General features: G+C 40.2%; 1 protein-coding gene across 2 annotated transcripts; it reads left to right on the plus strand.

Annotated features, from left to right (window-relative positions):
• The first annotated feature begins 347 nt into the window (after window positions 1–347).
• On the plus strand, window positions 348–16,806 carry LOC123122681 (nuclear pore complex protein GP210). 2 transcript variants are annotated; one of them, XM_044542997.1, is made up of 36 exons: window positions 348–666; window positions 1,344–1,609; window positions 2,060–2,229; window positions 2,337–2,553; window positions 2,982–3,328; window positions 4,179–4,358; window positions 4,509–4,647; window positions 4,734–4,882; window positions 6,247–6,358; window positions 6,445–7,043; window positions 7,135–7,258; window positions 7,392–7,672; window positions 7,894–8,010; window positions 8,095–8,157; window positions 8,248–8,439; window positions 8,745–8,804; window positions 8,898–8,966; window positions 9,572–9,697; window positions 9,774–9,893; window positions 10,148–10,267; window positions 10,469–10,624; window positions 10,695–10,757; window positions 10,822–10,949; window positions 11,282–11,690; window positions 12,332–12,434; window positions 12,507–12,637; window positions 12,981–13,052; window positions 13,462–13,510; window positions 13,912–14,019; window positions 14,321–14,462; window positions 15,040–15,123; window positions 15,212–15,422; window positions 15,500–15,554; window positions 15,634–15,728; window positions 15,809–15,869; window positions 16,167–16,806. In XM_044542997.1, the coding sequence occupies exons 1-36, from the start codon at window positions 473–475 to the stop codon at window positions 16,517–16,519; spliced, it is 5,865 nt and encodes a 1,954-aa protein (XP_044398932.1). In that variant the 5' UTR covers window positions 348–472; the 3' UTR covers window positions 16,520–16,806. The 2 variants fall into 2 exon arrangements, with proteins under 2 accessions (XP_044398932.1, XP_044398931.1); XM_044542996.1 differs by having other exon boundaries at window positions 349–666; window positions 13,462–13,543.
• The last annotated feature ends 1,031 nt before the right edge of the window (window positions 16,807–17,837 follow it).

A 17,837-nucleotide genomic window follows, 5' to 3' on the forward strand; every position in this document is an offset into this window, starting at 1 on the left:
TTTTTTGGTGTAGAATGCTCCTCATGCTTAATCTGAACCAAACCATGCATGTCTTGTAACAGGTCCTGTATTTTCTTTCTTGTGAGGACGAAGGATGGAAGGCGGCTGCTGTGCCCGTTGACTGTTCTACCTGTTCTCTCTGAAAAATGGAAATAGAAAAAGGAGAAGGTAAAATAAAAGAGAGAGAGAGAGAGAGAAGAAGCCCACTTTGGGCAGTAGGCCTGGCCCTGGAATGGAATGGTCCGGCCCAGGACGACGACGAGGCGACCGAGACGACACGACCCACCACCTCCGGGACCAGCGGCCGCAGAACCCACCACCCCCCTCCTCTCACTTTCGTTCCCCTCCGCTGCCTTCGCTTCGGTTTGCTCTCCCTCCCAACCTTGAACCCCCACTTCTCCCCTCTCTCTTCTCTAGGGTTTAGCGGCCGAGCTCGCTTACTTGCTACTCCGGCAGCGGCTTCGGGCGGGCTATGGCCGCGCGGCCGGCCGTCGCGGCGGCGGCGGCGGTGGCGCTGGTGGTGGCCGCCTCCGCGCTGCTGTGCGCCTCGGCGGCGGCGGCAGCGGCGGGCGGGCCCCACTTGGCGGACCTCAGCGTGCTCCTGCCCCCGCGCATGACCAGGCCCGTCGAGTACCGACTCGTCGGCGGGGGCGGCTGCTTCACCTGGTACGCGCGCGCGCGCTCACACGCTTCGGTTACTTCTTCTCCTCGCTCTTGTCCGTGGGGCGGCGCGCCCTCGCCGCTGCCTCTCTTACGCGGCGCGAATCCGTGGCGCTGTGTGGTTACTGGCCGTGCCGCGGCCTGCGATTAGGGTGGTTCATGTTGCGTGATTTGTTTAGTGCGCTCGGTTGCATGTTGGGGGGTGTATGGATGCCGGTCCTGGTGGTGATGCAGTAGCAGCAGCATTGCTCGGTTTAGCTTGAGGTTTGAAGCTCTAGTATGCTTCGAGTGAATGGTTTCGTTAGTCTCTTAATCGACAAGTTAACTGGACTATTTTGCTATATTTCCGTCGCACACCTTTGATTTATTTAGTGACTGCAGACTGGGAAAAATGCCATGTGTACCTTAATTCCCAATTTAGTAGCTGTCTTCTGTCATACACCATTGATCCATCGAAGTTGCTCAAATTTGAGGTGGTCTACACCGTTTGATGCTCCTGTATCTTGTGCACTTGAATCTGGATTACGCATCAATGTGGTCGTTTGCTACTTGTTTTTAGATTCTGTAGCCAGTTGTAGAATGATACTTCATGATTTGAGACTGTTTTTGGACCATGCTCCAATCCCTTAGATGGACATTGGGGTAGTGTTTCAGTGTACATTTTGATGAGGTTAAAACTACAGGTCACTGGATCATCATGATATTATATCAGTTAAGCCAGAGTACAACGACAGCAGCAGATGCTCAACGAGCGCTCGTTTGGCATCAATCGCCCCTTACAGCGGCCGCAAGGAGACCTCTGTCTATGCCACTGATATTATTAGTGGAATCACAATACACTGCAAAGTTTTCGTCGACAAAATCTCTCGGATCAGGATTTTCCATCATTCTGTTAAAATCGACCTGGATGAAATCGCCACATTGCGTGTTCATGCCTTTGATGATGAAGGTTATTCTTCGTATACTCTTTCCATACTTTAACAGAACAATAGTCATGTGTCCTGATTATGCCTCACTGAAAGTACTTTATAAACTGTGATACTGCTATTGCTGTTTTGCATTAGCCTTGCACGTTGCTGGATCATTCCAAATTCCAAATATTCATGAAGTCTGTTCCATGCGATTAATAAGCACCATTGTATATTATAGTATATGAGTTTTTGGTTATTTAGTTTTGGTAAGCACAACCTAGAATTCTTTAGACTGATGAGGCCCCTCTGTGGTTGAGTTTCTCCTGACACTGGTTCTTGACTGTTACTGCTTCTTTTCCTTGGTCTAAAAACATGCTAGTGGAATAATTAATTGCATAGTTCCATTAGCCATTTTCTCCATCCGGTTACTTTTTATAATAGTATTTCAATGCTGGGTTGTATGGCTTAATTTTTTCATTTTGATTCAGAAAACGTGTTCTCGACATTGGTGGGATTGCAGTTTATGTGGCAGCTTACCCCGACGACGCTTGATAACAGTAACCATCATCTTGCTCATATTCCACTGAAAGAAACACATTTAAGTGACTGCAGTGGTTTTTGTGTTGAGATGAATGCGCGGTTTGAGCTTGAAGATAGGGTATGATAATATATTTACACACTATCTTGTTTTCACTTTAGCTCTAGCAAACATTCAGTTTCATATAAAAATATATGTTCTGAATTCTGTTGTAATACTTCTGGCAGGATCTTGGTTCTGATTTCTTTGTCGTGAAGGGTGTTGGGATTGGCCAAGAGGTCGTTAGTGCTCAGTTATTTGAACCACAGTTTGAGCATGTGAGTGACACGATCACTTTAACTGTCGCTGAAGCTATGTCGCTAGAGCCCCCATCACCCGTCCTTGTAACTCTTGGTGTCTCGGTGAATTTCAAACTCAAGATTTTTCGACAAAAGATTGCCCAAGGTACTCTCTAAATGTTGATTTCGTTGCCACAAGACATCTAATTATCTATTGAAGCATACCAACCAGTTTGATTTTATTCAGAAAGTGGAGTGTGGTGTCATGTCATATATTAACTGTACCTTAACCAATTTCAGTTTAATCAGAAAGTAAACTGTGGTGCCATGTCATATGAAAGCACATCAGAAGAGGACCACACTTAAAAGTTACACTACCATGGCAGATAAACGATTTACGTACAACAGAATGTTTATTCAATGGAAAACAAAGAAACTGGTTTAGATGCTTGCACTGAAATCCCCATTTTTAAATGCTGCACTTTGGTTTAGTGGCATGCTCCTTTATTATAATTTTAAGAAAATTTCTGCTAAAACTTTTTTTTATTGAATATCTGCTAATGAAAGCTAACAGGTCTTCTCCCTTTTTGTTAGTGGTTAATCTACCATCACAATACCATCTTTGGCATGTGAAGAACTCTTCGGTGGCCCAAGTGGATAGTTCCTTGGGTGTTGTACATACTTTGAGTCTGGGATTTACTGATGTCGTTGTTGAAGACACTAGAGTTTCTGGCCACCAACAAGTATCATCTCTACGTGTTGTTATTCCACGGACACTCTTCCTCTATCTAGTTCCTGTCATGGATGATTCTGGTCATTTTCATGGGATAACAAGTATTCCATCCTCAGAAGTGTGGTACGTTTTTCCTGGTCAAAAGTACATGGTTCTTGCGAAAGCTTTCGCAGAGGGATTTGATGCTAGAGAGATATTTATTACAGAGGTACTATTCATCTGATCTTATGCATTTTATTACTTGGTCTCTTTGTTGGTTACTTACTATTGGACACACGATTAATGCACAGACAATCATTAGATCTAAATAAAAGGTCTTGCGTAATACTTGCAATGTTTAGTTTACTATGGCCAAAATATTTAGCAAAAAAATATAACATTGACCAACAGGCACTAGCACCTGTTGGCAGGCCTTGAACACCTGTGGGCACCAGCACCTCTATTTAACCAAGTGAGCTTGGTTCTGCAAAGCTGTATTTACATGATTCTGTTCTATGAAGTAATTGGGTGACCGGCCATGCACAGAAATTAACATGAACCAAAATTCAAAATTATGCGTGAAGTACTCTGTTTTACTTATTAATATGAATATGAATTTATCAGTACATCAGCAAGCCACAAGTGCCAGCCTCTGAATTCTAGATGTATTTTCCATAATAAGTTCACTCCTGTGCTTCGTGCAGATAAATGCAGTCATGCATGCTTGTGTCAGCAGAACTGAATATTCACATCAAATATTTTGCATGCATGTGCATGCTTCTATCCGCCCTTGTACATGAAGTTAGCAAACAATCTTCAGTATTCATGCCTGTAAATCCTGTTCATCTCATCTTTATACATGTACTCATGCATTCTTTAGTACACGCTTCTGCGCAATGTTATGCATAATAGATGAATGTATGGAGAAGGAACACCACGTCCTTTATGTTGAGAAAATGAACCTGAACAGCTATAGTGATTTTACCATTTGAGCACTTTGGTTATGGATTCGTTGTTCTGGCCATATACTACATGGAATCTTATTTTGTTCATTTAATACCCTTGTTTTTTGTTGGCAGGAAAACAATCTTAGATTGGAGAGCAGCACAGTGGAACTTTGGAACTTATCGCAGGTTCCAGATAACTCTTTAGGTTCCTATGAAGTGCAAACTTCTAGATTGCTATTCCCCATTTCTCAGGGAGAAGGATATTTAGTTGCTGCCTTAACCTACCAAGCAGAGGCATCTGGATCAGCAAAGGTACATTTCATGCATATTCATGTTATTTCTAGCTTTCTTCTTGGGGTGGATCTAACTTGTATTGTATGCAAAGAACATTAAATTGGTGTTGGCAGTTCATAATTAAGCAACAAAGGTTTCTTATTGCTGGATTGACACATTCCATTCTAGGTTCTCAAGCTGCTGCAAAAAGTTAATGTATGCAGTAAAGTGAAGGCAACCTGGGATGAGGGAACGGATAACTCCAATATTATTTATCTACCCTGGGTTCCTGGAGTTTATCAGGAAGTCGAACTGATGGCAGTTGGAGGTATGTTTGTCGTGATATCTTCAGTCTTAACCCACTTTTGGTTTGTAAATGGATTTGACTGGTATTCTTTTTGTACTCAACTGAAGGTTGTGGTAAGACGCCGGAGGACTACAAGTTATTTTCGTCTGATGAAAGTGTTGTTTCTGTGTCTGATTCCCGTACTGTGCGTGCTAAAAAGCCTGGTCAAGCTGTCATCAAAGTAGTTTCTACCTTTGATTTCCTGAATTTTGATGAGGTATGTGAATATATAATCTCCTTCGTATATTGTTATTCTGATCTCTCCTAAACTACCGGTTTTTACTCTTATCTACTTTGAACATGTAAAGGTCACTCGCTAGGAAATCTAATTATTTCATTCTGCACTAGTACTAAGCTTGGGATCTGCGAGATCTATATTTTGTGTTGAAGTATTGTACTTTGAACTTAAGAAAGACTGCTTTGCCTACTTTGAACTTTCTATATAGATCTGCGAGATCTATATAACACACCTGCTTGTGTGTGCCTTTTTTTGATTGAAATGCCATCTTAGTAGCAAAAATACATTAAAATAATGACTTATTAATAGAATGGGAATTGTTGTCCTGTTGCTTCTGTGCAAACAAACACCTGTAGCCAGCAAAAGCCATAAACTAAAATCTTACTGCTGTGTATAGTTACTGTAAAAACATTATGTAGAGAATGTGTATTGTTCCTGCTGTTTAATAATACTTTAGTAGTCAAATAATATATGCATTGTTTCTCTTCCACTATTTTCTCTTCTAGACTTTTCCTTTTGTGTAGAAAAAATCTTCAAATTAGAGGGCACACCTAATAAGGGCTCCTTTGGTTCAAAGGAAAAATGGAGGAAAAACGTAGGAATAGGAAATATTCCTATGGTGATACTATTCATGCCTTTGGTTCGAAGGAATGGGATAAAGGAAATAGTTAAGGAAATTTCCCTCTGATCTCAGTTTCAAAGGAAAAACGTAGGAGGTCCTTCTCAAATACCTAATGCACGAAGAACGAGACTAAGATCCTTAGTGGCATAATAACATTCTAACTATATATTTTCATGTGGTTTGACTTTGATTTGACCGTGTTTATTAGGATTCCCGTGTTTTTCCAATTTCTATGAACCAAACACCAAAGTTGATAGAATTCCTTTGTTTACCAGTCCTCTGCTTTGCACATGCATTCCTATCATATTCTGTGTTTTTCCTATTCCTGCGTTTTTAGAATCCAGCGAACCAAATTATTTAGTAGTCTATGCATCTTCTTAAAGATGCAAAAACGTACTAACCGGCTGCCTGATGTATCTTTTCCATCTAATACCTATTTGCACTAGCTCATGCACAAGCACACCACGCTCGCATATGCTATTTGTGTATGCAACTATGCATGCAGTCATGTGGTCCAATCACTTAATAGGCATGTCCTCTGGTCTGTACTTTTAACTGTGTTGTAACTTGATTGCGTAGGGTCTGTTTCTTTCTTTTCTTTTATGAGTGAACTTTCTTCTGTACGGCCTTAGTACTCCACCTACATGTTTTCATTCATCTTTCATTTAAGCAAGTTGCCAAGTCAGTTTTTTCAGCTCATTATGTTTGCTTCATAACGCAGATCATTATTGAAGTATCCTCTCCTTCAGCACTGGCTATATTGCCAATCTTTCCTGTGGAGGTGGCTGTTGGAACACAACTTCATGCTGCTGTGGCATTTAAAACATCTAATGGTGATTAACATGATATAGGCTGGCTATTTTGTGATCTGAAACACTGTTATTTATTTCTAATAGCTGCATAATGTTTCTCTTTGCAGGACACCCATACTCGAGATGTGATTATTTTAGTGCTTTTATAAGGTGGAGTCTACTATCTGAGAATCAAACTTTTGAAGTTGTTGATGCATCCGAGGCTTTGACTGTTGAGGCCTTAAAGCATCATAGTGGTTCTTCGGCACAATATGGCAATCCTTGTGCCTGGATATCTCTAAATGCATCTGCTGCTGGTCGAGCCACAATAGTTGCGACGTTTTCCTCCGAGTCTGATTCCTATTTTGAGACTTTTAATGAGCCTATTTTTCTGAAGGCCACATCAAAAGTATCTGCATATTATCCTCTTCTGGTACTCCAAGCAGGAAATGGAAACCAGTTTGGTGGTTACTGGGTTGACTTATCTAGATTACAGAGTGGAATTCAGAATATGGGTAACAACTCTCCCATGGAGCTGTACTTGGTTCCTGGATCAACCATGGATGTGTTTCTCTTTGGAGGGCCTGAACAGTGGGACAAAGTGGTTGATTTTGTCGAAACTGTTGATGTTGTTGGCGCACTAGAAAATTATATCATTGGCTCTACTGCTGTGCAAAAAATATCTAGTGGACTATACCGAGTTTCTTGCCAAAGCAAAGGGATCTTTGTAAGCACTTTCAATACTGCTATCAGTTGATTCAATTCTAATGCATTGCTTCCTTGCTGAATACATTCAATTTATCATTTTTTTTCTGTAGAAACTGTTGTTTTCGCGCGGAAACATGATTGGGAAGGATCATCCTGTGCCTGCTGTTGCCAAATCAGAGCTATCGATTGTTTGTGACTTGCCATCAGCAGTAACATTGATTGCAAATGAAAATGGTATGATCATGCTCTTTTTCATTGATAATCCAGTATGATTCATAAATTACTTTATGCCTTTGATAAGTACCTTTTACAGTCTCATTCTGTAAAGCTTAGATGTGGCACTTATCCATTTTTGACACTTCGACAGAAAACCGGCTTGATATTTTGGAAGCGGCAAGTAAAGCTGACCGTAGCCCCAATAGGCTGCAAGTATCTCCTGTTGTAATCTCAAATGGAAGAAGCATCCGTCTAGCTGCTGCTGGTGTACATCAAAATGGAAGATTTTTTGCCAACTCGTCCTCTCTTTGCTTGAGATGGGAAGTCACTGAATGTGAGGGACTTGCTTACTTGGATCAAGATGAAGATGCTGAAATGTTAGAACAGTCATCTTGGGAGAGGTTTCTTGTCCTACAGAATTCGACGGGAATGGTTAGTATGGCTTGCAGTCCACACCAACTGCTCTGAATGTTGAGTTTAACATCAAGTAGATACTTGTCCTTAGCACTCATATTTTGTTGATGAATCCACTTCTATATATGAGCAATGGTACAGTAGTTTGCAGAATGTTGAGGATCTAATTAAGAATAGTATGTCCTGTGGTTTAAAGTTCTGATGCATAATTTAACCTTTTTCAATATTTGAACTTCCAGTGCACTGCCCGTGCTACAGTCATTGGCTTTTCTTCTAGAATTGCTAGCAAAACCCGTGAAGAACACATGTTTCTTCCAAGCGAACATGACAATCTCACAGATGCTATTCAGTTGCAGGTAAATCATACTAGATTTCTTTTGGGGTTGATTATTTCCTTGATTTTGCTAACATGTTTATCTACTCATTTTTGGTTTACCCAGATTGTTTCTTCGTTAAGAGTCACTCCAGCGTATGTCTTGTTAGTTTCCCATCGTGAAGCACAGGTATGTAATGGCAATTCTAAATTCTCTGCATCATAGAATAATTTATCATTTTTCTTCTTCTATTTGTGCTCTGATGTATTTGTGCTACAGGAAACCTTAGCTGTCAGTGGTGGCACATGCTTTCTAGATGCCTCTACCAATGACACACATGTGGTCCAAATAGTTCAACATCCAGGGAAGGCCCTATGTTCCCAGTTGATTCTTGGTGCTAGAGGCTTAGGCAGTGCTGTCGTGACAATTCAGGACATTGGCCTTTCTCCTAGAGTATCGACTAGTTCTCTGGTATATTCCGTTGCCACTGTGCCCCTGATTTTCTCAGTATTTCGTTTTGCTTATGAGTTATGAGTTATATCAACCAAGTGTATTTTATTGCTTGCCATGTTTGACCTGTTATGCCTATCGCACTCCCATTTAGCCATTTAGCATATTTCTTGAGATGATAAAACTTGTAGTATACACCTGCCATCATTAATGGCCACGCTAACTCTCGTCAAATTATTTCGCAGCAATACAGGCGTATTAATCTTCGTTTCTGCCCACTATTTGTCAAAATGACAACAACTTGCATGTTGTATATGCTATTGCAGGTTAGAGTTGCAAATGTTGACTGGATTCAGATATTGTCAGAAGAGCACATCAGCATTATGGTACAGTGATATGCTTTCATTGTTGCAAATTTATTTTCTCCAGATGCTAAACCTTTGGGGTTTATTTCCATTGACACATTGCTTTGTTTCTAGGAAGGAACCACAAAAGATTTTCAAATTTCAGCTGGGACCCAAGATGGACAAGTCTTCAGAGGTTCTCAGGTCTGCTAGTGCCACTATGCACAATTTCCCCCCATTGATTGTATTTGTTGGTGTTACTCTCGTTGCACTGGCAAGCTTCTGTTCAATCAACTATACCAGATCTAATATCTTCAAATCTCAAGTAGTTTTTTCGGTCCAATCCATGTTTTTATAATCCTTCTCTCTTTCCAAAACTTTGTAGCATCTCAACTGAATGCATTTTTCTGCTCCCTGTTGGCCCTCTATGCGTTTGATTGTTACAGAAATATGCTGCTATCATCTGGGAGTAATACCACCTCCTCGTTTCACCTTAATAAAGCCAAATGTACACTGTTGCTGTTTCTAGGACTGGTCAATGTGGTCTGGATTCAAATATCACTTAACTGTGCATTCATTTTCAATGCCCAGCATGCATGAAAATCGGTCAGTACAAGCTGTATATGTATAAGTTATTAAGTTCATCACAGAGTACAGTGCTGCACAGTATAGGGACACAAAATATGTGAATCTCAGAGTAAGAACTAATGCTGGATCTAGGGTTGCTAGGTACCCTCTGGGGGTAGAAAATGATCTCTTGGTATTTATTACTGTCACCTCTTTCCATTTACCAATTTCTTTCTTTGCAGTACAAGTACATGGGAATTGAGGTACATCTTGGTGATGAAATTCTGGATCATGTTAATCCAAGCGAGTCGCTGGATGGACCAAAATTTTCAGTTAAAGCTGCAAAAACTGGGACAACATCTCTTTATGTAAGTTGACAATCAATATATTGTTGGTTTGAGATGCTTATTGTCTGGCAGCCCTCATGATGTCTCCAATCTTCAGGTTAGTACTAAGCAACGCTCTGGGCAAAGAGTTTTGAGTCAGGTTATAAATGTGGAAGTGTACAAACCACTGCGTATACATCCTGAGTACATCTACCTCACACCGGGTGCCTCTTTTGTGGTAATCATTACCTTGACCCCTAAAATTAATGTCGCCTATATGTGGTTATTGCATTTCCTCAAGACTTTAATGTTCTTGGGGAGGCATTGCATCCCCCCTTGAAAAACTGAGAATCAAACTGTTCCATGTTCCCTGTGCAAGTTTTGTTTTCAATACAGGCCGTATACTGCTAGCATTTCTAGTTGTCATCACTACCATTTGGTTGTATTTATGTAAAGAACAAATGGCTTCTGAGTACTTCTTCTTTCCTCTAGCTCTCTGTTAAAGGTGGTCCGAAGATTGGAGTTTCCATTGAGTACACAAGTCTGAACGTGGGAACGTTGGAAGTTCAAAGTGCTACTGGAAAGCTGTCTGCAAAGACTGTAGGAAACTCTGTAAGTCATAGCCTGAGTCATCTTTTAGTGCATTACATGCATGTGCCTTTATTTTGTCATTGCAAAAACTTACATTATAATATTTTGGTCATACATATTTAGCACCTTGCTTTTGAAGTATCTATTCTATTTGAAGCTTGAAGCATGCAATTTTCATTAAGTTCTGGGTTTATATTAGTTACTGACCTAGTGCACCATTAGACTGTACGTGCAGCTGTTTTGGCAAATGGTGGCACCGTCATTTGTGAAGCTTTTGGAAGAGTTGAAGTGGGTATCCCAGTGGCTATGGCATTGAGTACTCAAAGTGACCGTCTTTGTATTGGCTGTAGCATGCCAATCTACCCTTCCGTGCCTAAGGTATGTTTAGTCCCTGTTTGTTTTCACACAAATGTTTTTACTTTTATCTTACGCCACATATGCTGCCCAGGGGGATCCATTTTCCTTCTATGAAACTTGTCAAAGTTACACTTGGATGATAGCAGATCAGAAGGTCAGAATACTCTCTACTCTGTATTCCCATTGTATCCATGCACTAACAAACTATTGTACCTTAGGTTGTGACATTCCAATCGGCTAGATCTTGGCAAAACGGACTTGATCAAGGTCTTTATTCAGAAGGAAAAACCTATCCATGGTTATCCAATGGAAGTAGCAATGCTTTTATCAATCATGTGATTGGAAGGTACTGATTGGATAATAATATACCTTGGTCCCTGGACTGCTTATGTGGAGTGCGTTGAATGCTCTAACCTTCCTAAACCTGATGGACTTCTTTTGGTTCTGTGGCTTTATATCATATCAAAGGAAATTAGTCATCCTTCTAGAAAAAAGATATCATGCCAATTTTCAAAGTTGTAGATTGTCAACAACTCTTTTAAAACATATTGTACAAGTGTTTCTATTTACGCTTCATTTTTATAATTCAAATGTCTTGATTGGAACACATAAAAGAATGCTCTCACATATTATATCGAATAACAGATGAGCCCTAATGTCTGGTTTTTGTTGTTACAGATCTGCAGGGAAAACCAAGATATCCATTTCAGTTACTTGTGATTTCTCGCTACATGGCAGTTCTGGATCTGTATCTTATGATGCCTCCAAGACAATCCTGGTCGTACCAGATCCTCCCCTTGCACGTGGACTTCCTATAACATGGCTATTACCACCCTTTTATACCACCAGAGACCTTTTACCTAGATCCGTTAATTCATTTGGAGAACAAGACTCAAATGGCCTGGATACTACTATTGGATATTCTCTGTTAAGGAGCAGTGGTAGAAGTGATCCTGCTATGCAGAATGCTAACGCTATTGATGGAAGTAAAATTAGGACTGGAGAAAGCAATGCAATTGATTGTATTCAGGCAAAAGATCACTCAACTGGCAGAACAGAAATAGCATCATGCCTACGAGTTGCTGAGGTCAGAAAGACTTGTATTGGTTTGTTTAGTCTTTAAGTTATGTACGACTAGATATTCCTACCAAGATGTCTATTTTGGAATTATTGCTGTTTTCATTATTCGTTTGAACCATCACTTATTCGATACCTTCCTTGGTACGATTGAAGCCATAGATGCCACCTCTTATGATTGAGAAACAGGAAATTCCTACTTGCCCTGTTATGAGATTAGGGGCTAGTTTGTCAATTCATATTGCTGTGTTGTGCTTCCCTCATCCATGGATTAGTCTATCTGGACATGTCAAAACAAAAGAGCTTCCTGAAAGCTAGTGCAATGCCGAAGGAAACCCATAGCTAGATCACACCCAAGGAGTTCTCCTTTATATCACTTCGTTCCTAAATATAAGTCCTTTTAGAGATTTCAATATGAACTACATATGGAGCAAAATGAGTTAATCTACACTCTAAAATATGTCTATATACATCCGTATGTAGTCCATGTTGGAATCTCTAAAAAGACTTATATTTAGGAACGGAGGGAGTAGTTTGTAACTATTATTATGTGCTAGGTGTTCTAACTACTGCTGATACCATGTGATTAACAATTGCCCTTTTCTACATCTCTATGCATTATTCGTGCTGATGCTGTGATCTATTGTTCAGGTTGCACAAGTACGGGTAGCTGCTGCAGAATCATCAATCCAGACAGCCTATCTTTCTGTAAATGATAAAGTTGAACTGGATGTAAAATATGCTGATGAATTAGGTAACACATTTACCAGTATTGAATGCTTAATCAATTCTTTGACTCATTTCTAATCTTCCTGCCTTTCACCAGGTTATACCTTTAGTGAAGCACTTGGAGTAGCACCTGTGAAGATTGAGACAAACTATCCTGATGTTTTGTCAATTGTCATGCCCAGAGATGTCAATGGTACATATGGCGCACATCAACGTTTTGTGCTACAGGTATGCGTTGCTTCCCGAAACCCAAGCTTTAACTTTTTCTTATATTTTGTGTGCGTGCGCGTGTGTGGGTGTGGGTGTGTTGTGTGTGTGCAAGGGGGTTAAGGATTTCCTGTAGACACAAGGCAACACATCCAGATTGAAGTTTTAGGTTGGGAATACCACTTTTACATCTTACCCTTCAACATCACAAAAGAGGAAGAAAAAACCTGCACAATCTATAAGGGTTTATTACTTGGAAGCTTGGTTCTGCTAATAGTCAGTTGTGACAAGCATATGAGTTGGTTGATCATATTTCTCATTAGTCTTCTGTGCAAACTGCTACATATTTTGTTCTTTTTTGAAGGCGAGAAGCCATGGGACAGCTCTTGTAAGGTTGCACATAAACCATCCTTCCAGAAAATCAGATTTCATAATGGTATGATTCTTTTTGCCATTCTAGAATCTGTTCTTCCTATGTTTGATATGTTACGGATGCACAGCTATTTAAACTTGTACAAAAGGTGGGTTATTCTGCTATAACTTACAAGGCATAATTATGTAGGACCGTTTACTTGTATCTCCCAAGCTCTTAAAATAGTGCGTTTCAGGATAAGTGCCCTTTGAGGAATCAAGAGAATTAATGCAAATATGCAATATCTGCCCTTACTTTAATGCATTTGTGTGCATGGTGGGGTGAAACAGATGGAGTAATTGGCAGTGCCATTGAACTGGCAAAACAAATACTCCTACTAAACAAAGATGCAGTTTTTGATGGTTTCTTTTGATCGGATGTACGTATTGAAGTGCTGACATGTACTGACTAACACTTGTTTTTTAACTCTCAGGTATCTGTTGGTGCGCGAATGTATCCTAGAGATGTGGTGATTCATTCTGGTCAACACCTGAACTTTACTATTATCGGGGACCGTATGTTCACTGAAGCCATTTTCTTACTAGTAGTTGTTGCGATTATCTTTTAATATTGTATCAGATATTATCTCTGGTCACATCATTTCGGTGTGCTTAACCTTATTTGTGCACTTTGCCTGTTGCATTCCAAGTTAGCACCATGCAGTGATTGCATTCTAGTTAGCACTATGCAGTGATCTTTTGAATACTTTATAAATGCACAGAAGTTGGTAGTTAATACATGATTCATAAAGCAAAAGGCGTTGCTAGAGAAAGGGAGCAAAATATGTTTAGTTTAATATCCTGCACGAAGTAGACAGTTGGTGCAATGTCCTGAGTTTGTCAATTTTTCTTGTTTTCATAACCATGGCCTATTGTTGTTGTAGGCATGGATGCGCATGGACCTGGCCAGTGGTTAAGTACCAATGAAAAAGTTATGCATGTTAATCAAATAACTGGTGAAGCACATGCACGTGGTGAAGGTATAGCAGAAGGTATGGAAGTAAAAACCTATATTTGCTTAGTACTCCCTCGGTTCCATAATGTAGTGCATATATATTTTTCGAAAAAGTCAAACCTCACAAACATTAGATTCATCATAAGATGTAGTTTCATATTTTATATATTTGATATTGTAGATATAAATAGTTTTATCTATAAATTTGGTCAAAGTTTGCAAATTCAAAAAATCTATATGCACTACATTATGGAATGGAGGGAGTAGAATGAATTGTTGAACTTCGACACAGTTCATTCCTAGTGCTTTGGGTTTTGATAAGCTCTTTCCTTGTACAGTGATTTTTAAAGGCCCAAATCTGAAGTTGCGAACAACTGTCAATGTGCTCAAGGTGAACCAGATAGTTGTTGATGCTCCTGCGGAGATTCTGACGAATGTTGCTGCCCCACCTGATGGGTACAAGTTCTCTGTGAAATTAAGGTCTGTAGTGCTCATATCATCATACTCCTTCCACACGTGTTGATTAATATGTAATCAAATTCAAAGTCACTACTGGGTAGATTGTCCTGGTGTTTATACTTGCATCGTAAATTAGATATGATCTTATGTGAGAATAACATAACAATAGGTTATCATAGGTTTGTGGTGCAGCATAAGCATATCAAACTGACATTCTGTATTCCAGAATTTTAATGTTACAAAAATGGGCCCTGATGTCATCGCTGCTTTTGATACTGCCTGCTAATATGATCTGAGACTAAAGGTTTCAGACATAATATGTATAAAATAGGCAGCATAAGATATGCATTAGGTCATACTCAGCAAATATAATTATCGCTACATAAGAGTGAGAGGGCAGAGAAGCATATAGTTGTAATGAAAACTAGGCCAGTACTCCTGTGTTATATAATAGTCTTTATAAACAATATAATCACTGTTAGTACCTCCAGTCTAAAAGGAATGCAGTAAACTAATTTTTTTGCTGTTTACATTTTGATACTCTTGGATTTACTTGTGGTCCATGGAGATTAACCTTTTATTCCCTTGTTGAAAGTAGTGATTCAGCCGGGCATAGCACAGAGTCCTCTGTGAATCAGATAAATGCCCCATTTGACTGCAAGGTCGAACCTTCTTTTGTTGGGTAAGTTTCCCATAATGGCCATTCGACCACCTGTGCCTCGTTATTCTGTTCAGGGATACATGGAAGTCTCAGTGTTTTCTCTCCTTAGGTTTGTTGAGCCATGGAGTGACCGTGCTGTGAAGAAATCATACTGTGTATTTCATCCGTACTCGCCTGCACAGCTGTTGCCTGTTAAGTCGAACCCAAAAGACGGCATTTTACACATTTCAGTTCGTGCAAATCTAAAAGAAGATTCAATGGTGACCGGATCTGCACATGCACTGTTTGTCAAAGGGTTTTACATTAAAGAACCTGGAATGGTAGCCGCCCTCTCCCAACCTCTCACACAAGCTCGTCTGTTTATTCCAACTGACTCTTAGTTGTCTATCTCATGCAGTTAAACTTGACTCCAAGCTGCAACCATAGCGTCATCATTATTGGCGGGAACACTGGTATTACATAGCCTATTATTTCTGCAAACTTTCATTTGGCTGTGTTTGTTTCTAAAGCTCGAGTTGTATTCCTCCCCAGATGTTGAGTTATTTTGGAGTGCTAAAGATTTAATGTCGGTCAGTCTTGTTGACACAAATGAGAACATTGGTGGTCCTAGTCAAATTGTTTACCGGGTGAGCCACAGATGACAAATCATCATTTTTGTATCAATGCTTAATGCTGTAAACAAATTCTGATTGCCACCCTTTTCCAGGTTGAAGCACTCAAAAGGCAACCTTTTGCTGACAAGGTCACTATAATTCTTCCAGCCACTGGTATGCCATTCTATCTTCTTCGCATCTTCTTGGCCATATCCTTGTAACAAGCTGACTGGCTATCTGGAAATAGCATCTCGTGGTCTGATGAGCATCATTCCTGACCTAAAAAAAACATCGTTCTGATTCTTGAACCTTGTCGATTGGTAAAACTTATTTCCATACCAAGTCCACCTAATATTTGGATGAAAAACTCCCCCTAATAGTATATTTTTATGATTTGAGTTGAGTTTTCGCTGACCAACAGGAATCGCTCCGTGATGATTAACTCGATTAAATTGTTTTCCCTTTGTGCAGGCCAGACTGAAGAATTAGAAGTTAATTATGTTACAGGAGACAGAACAGAGTCATCGTCGTCGTCAGGCTTAACCACATTTGGTCTTATCCTCACATGCATCATCGTGCCAGCAGGTACACTCTGGGTCATCATGAAGCTGCTGGAGAAACCGGCCCGACAGGCACCACCACGGCACGCGCCGGCACCAGCAGCGGGGCCTGCCACTGCGCCTGACCCTGCCTCCCCGGCTATCGGCGAGTTCTCTCCTCGCACGCCCCAGCCTTTCATGGAGTACGTGAGGAAGACTGTCGACGACACGCCTTACTACAAGCGTGACGCGAGGAGGCGATTCAACCCTCAAAATACGTACTGAGCGCATGTAAACTGGGCAGTAGAGTCGCTTCTGCTGTGTTTCCCCCCTAGTGTATGATTTAGACGGGTAGCCCTGTAATCCCTGTACTGTAAAATCCGTGTATTGTCGATACTACGCTGTCAATTTTCAAGTCGTGGCGGCATCTGTACGAGCAATGGTTGGTTCTGTTTTTGCTGAGAGCTATAGAGCTAGAGAGATCATTCAGCCGATGGCAGTTCCTCTTTGTAATAGTTTTGTAATTGTAAGAGCCTGGGAGCTCTGTATGTAAATGGAGTGTCTCTTCCACCTCTCCTAAGCACCACCCAGCCCTGTTTTATCTTACTCCCTCCGTCCGGAAATACTTGTCATCAAGATGAATAAAAGGAGATGTATCTAGATGTATTTTAGTTTTAGATACACCCCTTTTTATCCATTTTCATGACAAGTATTTCCGGATGGAGGAGTACTATGAAACCTGCTTAATTTGGTCGAGAAGCCATTAATGTGTTAGCGCACACCAGGACATTTTTATCTTTCTTGCATGCTGTGTGTTAGATATGTATATACTTGTCCTATCGCTGTATAAACCCACCTTGAAAAACACATTTCTAAATGCCAGAAAATTTTGAAAAAAAGGTGCATGTGTACATCTTCATATTCTATGTGCGGGCACAAAGTTTCACGGAAAACAACTTTTTCTTTGGCTTGTGCAAAAATGACAAAAATATTATTGTGGAATGCTATTTAGAACCACTGAAATTTGTCTTTTTCATGGAGGCAAACTAAAAAACTTTATGCCATGCACACATTTTGCGAAGATGTATGTGTGGAATTTTGTTTTGGATTTTTTTAACATTTTAAAACACGTTTAAAATGCATTTTTTAAAATGGGTTCATATATTCCCGGGTTCAGGACGTCCTCACTCGTGACAAAGCATGCTATTTTTCAACAACAATCGTGGAGTATAGACATCGCTAGGTCACTATCTTGAAAAAAAATATCTTAAATCAAGAATAAATTTTCAACAAGTATTGACGTGTGTTCACGTTAGGACAAAAACCGACAGAGTCAAATTCAACCAATGGATATCTCAAGCTTTATGAACTTATATATTTGTTTATTTATTGACCGGAGCTGTATAAACTTATAATTTGCTTCTGCGGTGAGGACGATAGACCATTGCATGAATCGAACAACATGGTTAACCAAGCTTCAACCAAATCCAAATCGGGGTTGCCCCCACCTAACATGCGTAGGCATCCACATGCAAGGGGATCCGTTGGCAGTGACAACAATTCAGAAATGCTAAAATCTTAAGTCAGATTTTTAAGCATGGCA

Source organism: Triticum aestivum, chromosome 5D, assembly GCF_018294505.1.
Source record: "Triticum aestivum cultivar Chinese Spring chromosome 5D, IWGSC CS RefSeq v2.1, whole genome shotgun sequence".
Classification (NCBI taxonomy): Eukaryota; Viridiplantae; Streptophyta; class Magnoliopsida; order Poales; family Poaceae; genus Triticum; species Triticum aestivum.

What these genes read in the sequence shown, in the direction of transcription:
- LOC123122681 (XM_044542996.1), top strand. Translation starts at nt 473, where the DNA reads ATGGCCGCGCGGCCGGCCGTCGCGGCGGCGGCGGCGGTGGCGCTGGTG. An exon ending in GAGTATCGACTAGTTCTCTG is followed by an intron (nt 8,440 to 8,744) that starts GTATATTCCGTT and finishes ATGCTATTGCAG; the next exon opens with GTTAGAGTTGCAAATGTTGA. An exon ending in TGGTGAAGGTATAGCAGAAG is followed by an intron (nt 14,020 to 14,320) that starts GTATGGAAGTAA and finishes TTCCTTGTACAG; the next exon opens with TGATTTTTAAAGGCCCAAAT.